The following is a 5247-nucleotide window of genomic DNA, read 5'->3' on the forward strand; positions in this document are numbered from 1 at the left end:
CCTTTTGAAGTCGCCGGGTGCTTGCTCAGGCAGCGCGAAGGATTTCCCACAGCAAAAGGTACGAGTACAAAAAGCATAAAAAACTCCAGAGCAGCAAGAACAACGAGCCGGTTCATCTTCCTCTACCTTCCTCGATAACTTCTAGCTTGTCGCTGCGCTACAGAACTGTTAGCTTTCGGGGCATCGCCGTTCCTCTACACAACGAAAAACTTCACTACGGTCACGACAAACACACATGGAAGAATAAGCCTGTCAGCGTAACCTGTTTGGCGATTCACTGCTCACTGCCCCAGCGACCGCTGCGCAAAAATACATGAAGGGACACCACCGATAAGAGGGGGAAAGCGATTATGTTGCGAATGCGAGGAGGAGGAGGAGGAGGAGGAGGAGGAGTAAACTTTATTCTTGCGAGCCTTAGGGGCTGACATTCTGGGCCCCCGCCTGGTGTGGGATTTCTCTATTCCGGGATACCCTGCCTGCGCTGGACACCCTGACCCTGTCCACCAGGAACTTAAGACAGAGGAGAAAGCGTCGCCGGAGAGAACCAAGTAAGTGGGCTCAAGGCCCGCGGAAGATGCCAGCGGGACTTTCATTTCGTTCGCCGGTTGGCCGCTGGGTGGTCGGATAAAGCGTGAAATCATTTCGGGATTTCATGAAATAGCGAGGTGATAGCGACCAAGGTTTTGAATTTTCAGGCATTGTTTCTACGGGGACTTCGCCGGACTCGACTAGTCCGTCGTAAAGCCCGGGTTGTCGTAAAACTGGCGGGGACGTATAACCGGGATTCCACTGCACTAAGTTATTGTTTGGGGACGGGATTTCTTTCCTTTTATTTTTTATCTGAGGGGCATAACACCCCCCCCCCCCCCCCCTTAATTGTTCTGGCTACGTCACTCGGTTGTGACCCCAAACATGTTCATTGCAATCTGAACCGTGCCTGAAGGGAATAAGCATGGTGTACACACCGATAGGGTAGTACTCGCTTCTACCCGCGGGTTTGTCGGCTGAGATAAGTGCAAACAGGTAGTACTCCTGAGGTATTGTGTATGAGTGAGGTTTCCTACAAGGTTAGATTCCGTTTAGTCCTAGACTAGGAAACAAGGTAGAGTGGCGCTGGGAAGGGAGCGGGCGGGAAGCAAAAGCTTTTTAATGGGCACCCGAGGAGCTACAAAGGGCACACTGTGCGACAAATGTAAATGAATAGTGTTATGCACACTCCACACGGCGAACAAGACAGGCCCAGGGTTGTCTAACGGACAAATAGTCATAGCCTCGTATAGGATGCAAATGAAGCCTAGTGAAACGCAATTAAACTCAGGATGCAATGAATCCCAATGTAATCTGGCATGCTCATTAAGCAAATAATGAACCGGCGAATAGTGGAGCAAAGCTATATGAAATACCATTGGATATACGGGCTATGTTTTGTTTTGTGGAATAATTTGCGACGGCGAAGACTCGAAGCCCCACCGTGTGGTAGTGATTTTTTTTTACCATGGGACGAAACTCCATGAAAAGCGCAAATACAATGTAATGGTGGACAAGGAACAATTCACAAGAAACTTGCGCAGCATACAAACTCGTCAACAGCTTTTTTGTTCTTTTGGCTTCAACCATTAGGCCACTACAGAGGGTATCGAGAGAGATAGGAAGATAGGAAGTGGGAAAACCAAAGGTTGGCTGAAGCGGGAAATGCATTACATTCTCAGACGTGGAATGTTCACTTAATTTTAAATAATCTACTTTGGGGCTAATGTCTGTGACAGTAAGCTGTAAAATTTAGTGAATGGAGCAGGCTAACTATATGAGAACTTTTAATCGTTCTTGTGGTTGAGAAGAGATTTCGTCACGCTTCGTCCTCATTGCACGTATTGCTCACAATACGCACCCTCATGATACCGACGTGTGGGCTGGGTACCTACAAGCAAGTTGTGGCCACGGATTGGAAATAATGAGAAATAAATTGCCAGAGAACATTCATTCCTTGTTGGGATGCTGTTGTGGTCACCTTTATTGCACCAAGCATAGCCACGCATGAAATTGCCCAACTCGGTAACTAAAAACATAAAAGCGATGTCAGAGTGGCATAAATTGAATTTCTAGATTGCGGCAATTACTAATATAGTTTGAAGCCTATATGAGCTTTGTACTTCACTATGACAACTGTGATTAGCTGCCAAACATAATAATTAGGGTAGTCTTCGTCTTCTCTCGACGTGGCGCGCGAGGCTAGGGCGTTCCAAGGGCAGCCGGCCAGTAGCGCAGCCTGCTGCGTCGCTGATTGCTACCAGATCCCCATCAAACACCGTTGTGCCGGGTGAGTAGTTCATCGCAGGCTCCAATTCAGTTTGCAGATAGAATGTAACGAGCGTAGCTGGTCCGCGTGCTCGCCGGGTTGTCAAAACAGCAGTCGTGATGAGTTTCTCCATCGGACATCGTCACCCTCAGAAACCTTCGAGCTCCGGATGTCATGGAGGGCGGAATATCAGGGACAATGAGCTGCGGGAGCGGGCTTTTGGTTTCAAACTCCTGTGTCTGGATAAACGCTAGAAACAAAAATGACGCTCAAGTGTGCGAGGTCAACTTGCATGTTAGACCTTGCGCGGGATAGTTCAACTTTTACATGTCTACACCATACGTTATTGGCCAAGTGTTTCTTCGTCACCTGTTACTTTTAACACGTGTATCATATCCTCCTTTCAAGTTGTTGCAGCTGCTGTAAGTGCGCTTGGGCTTTGAGGCGCGCCGTAGTGGAGGCTGCCGACGAACACTTCTGCCGACCTTTCGTATACCCGTGACTTGAGTGTGCTGTTATAAAACAGAAATCTTGCACTTCATTGATAAAATATTGCATAGTAAAGGTGTCCAAAACAGCTAAGTGACTCGAGTAAGATTTCAAACTTTTAAATATTTTGATGTCATTAATAGAGGACGAATGCCGAATTCAAATTAAACAATACTATTAACAAAATTGAGGAAAAGATTCCTATATAAGAAACTTTAAATTCCTCATCTCGTATCTTGTGATGAGTGCAGCTTAAGTCCACTTTAGTTATTCTATTAGGAAACAAACGGGACATTCGTGCTGTTTGAAGATATGAGCAGTATCTATAATGTTTCGTAATTGTGACTTTTACAGTCCTTGTGTAGGCATCACCACCACAAACACAACAACAAAAATACAATTTGGCCTACCAGAAATGATATTATATAAATGTCCCAAGCAGTTGACATGGTCTTAAAACGAATTTTTCAAGCGTACTGAAGTTTCTGATCCCTGATATTTAATAGTTAATGTGAATACAATGTCATTTTCAGCGCCACAGAGGCACAGGTTTTTTACTTTTTTTATTTTCTGATCCGGTAAATTTGCATTGAAAAGGCTCAGCTCTTACCTATAAAGCACCCCGCCGCGTTGATGAGCTCGTCTTTCTCTTAAAAATTACTGCAGTAGAGCGAGTAGCTGCCGAAACAGACTCCTGACAATGACAAGGGCATGCGATGCTCGTTCGGCCATGACGCAGGCGACGGGGGCGCGTGGAAGATCGCACGGCGATGGCCACCCGCCAGCCTCACACGGCCTCCACTAACACCTACGGTAGATATTATCAACAACTGCGGCTACAGCAACAGCAGCAACAACAGCCGCTAGTGCATCAGCTGCCGGAGCAGGCCGACGCAGAATATTTCCCCCCTGGGGGCGAATTCCATGTCGAGGCTGATGGATCCGAAGACAGGTCGTGCGGACCCTTCGTACCCTGGCCGGCCATTGTGGCCCCATTTGCGTATCTGCCCCCGGCCTACGCGGGCTTCCCTGAGCCATGGATCCCGTACAACCCGTACGGCCTGTTCATGGATGGGCAGGCCGCCTTTTTCAACCCTTTCTACTCGCTCGAGTATGGTCACCAGAACGAGTGGTGGCCACAGGACGAGTCCGTGTACGGGGAGTCTGACGACGATGGTTTCGAGCAGCTCGGTTACCCCTGGTCCGAACTTTATCCGGCGCTGCGGGGCCAGGACCTGTTCTTCCAGGCGGGCGCACAGACCGGCACGGGCGAACCTCATGGCTACGAGGACGAGGATGAACCGCGGCCTTTGATGAACAGCGAGGGATCCGGCGACGTGCAAGTGGATCCCCAGGCCTACGAACGGCGCATGTGGGACAACCTGCAGGAATCGTACTATGGGCCTGTGGTGACGCACTACGGCACCGTGTCCGTCATGCTGCGGGACAACATGTGCGTCGACATCACGCCGGAGCGTGCCGTGCGGCTCGTGAACTTCGACAAGCACTGCACGGCGGCAATCAGCTGCTGGGGCGAACGCAGCTGCATCTGCCACCCGTGCGGCCGCGCGATCCAGGATGGCGTCAATGTTGACATGGCCACCGGCACCCGGATCGCCAAGATCTCCACCCGCGGGATCACCTTCACGACGCTGAACCACGGCCTCGTCTACCTCGTCGACGCGTCGGGAACAAAGTCGACCACGGAGCGGTTTCAGAATCTGAGCTACGACCTGCCGATGAGTGTGTTCTACCCGCACTCGGAGCGGGACAGGGACGCCATTGAAGACTGCGTCGACCTCATCAGCCAGGCGAGGCACCACACATCGCGAAACGGCGACGAAATATGGGTCGTCGGTGGAGTGCGCATCAAGCAGACCCCTTGGGGTGACGTCCAGGTGTCCCGTGATTCAGGTCGACGGATGATTTGGAGCTCTCCGACGGCAGGGTCTGTCTCCGTCACGACGCCCTTCGTCAAAATGGCGGCCACCTGCGACCCGAGCAAGTACTTCTTCGTCAGGGCTGGCCAGAAGACGATCAGTGGGACGGCGGATGGATTTGCCGTCAGAAATGGAAGCCAGCGTGCCGGGTTTGACAGCCGGGGTCGTCTCACTCTACCGTGACTAAAGTCATCGGCCATTGCGTCGTTAAAAGCACCGGACACGTTACGGCTCGTTGGAATTTGTTGGCATCATTTGAAAATTGACAGTGAGGAGGGTTGCAGAGATCCTTTTAATCTGTATGTGCAAAGTTATAGATGCTGTATCGCCAGTTTTCAGTTGGCTTACTGGATCAGGACATGATCGCAAATTGCAGTATTTTGTTTTATACGGCGGACTCTTATGTCGATGCCATGAACACTGCGTGAGGTAACGAAAATTCTCTTATGGCGAATATATATTTAAATTCTTTACGGGGTTGTTGTCACATTCACGGGCCAAATAAAGAGAAAACGTCTTGGC

The 5247-nt window shown here is 50.0% G+C and overlaps 1 protein-coding gene across 1 annotated transcript; it reads left to right on the plus strand.

The window, feature by feature from the left end:
• The first annotated feature begins 3555 nt into the window (after window positions 1-3555).
• On the plus strand, window positions 3556-4908 carry LOC144168534 (uncharacterized). The gene has a single exon (XM_077697497.1). The coding sequence runs from the start codon at window positions 3556-3558 to the stop codon at window positions 4906-4908; it is 1353 nt and encodes a 450-aa protein (XP_077553623.1).
• Window positions 4909-5247: the final 339 nt, after the last annotated feature.

The sequence above is a fragment of the Haemaphysalis longicornis genome, unplaced genomic scaffold (assembly GCF_048455015.1).
Source record: "Haemaphysalis longicornis isolate Haplotype H1 unplaced genomic scaffold, Haemaphysalis longicornis Haplotype H1 scaffold_2, whole genome shotgun sequence".
NCBI classification, from domain to species: Eukaryota; Metazoa; Arthropoda; class Arachnida; order Ixodida; family Ixodidae; genus Haemaphysalis; species Haemaphysalis longicornis.

Excerpts from the sequence above, each read along its gene's own strand:
- LOC144168534 (XM_077697497.1), top strand. The coding sequence starts at position 3,556 with ATGGCCACCCGCCAGCCTCACACGGCCTCCACTAACACCTACGGTAGA.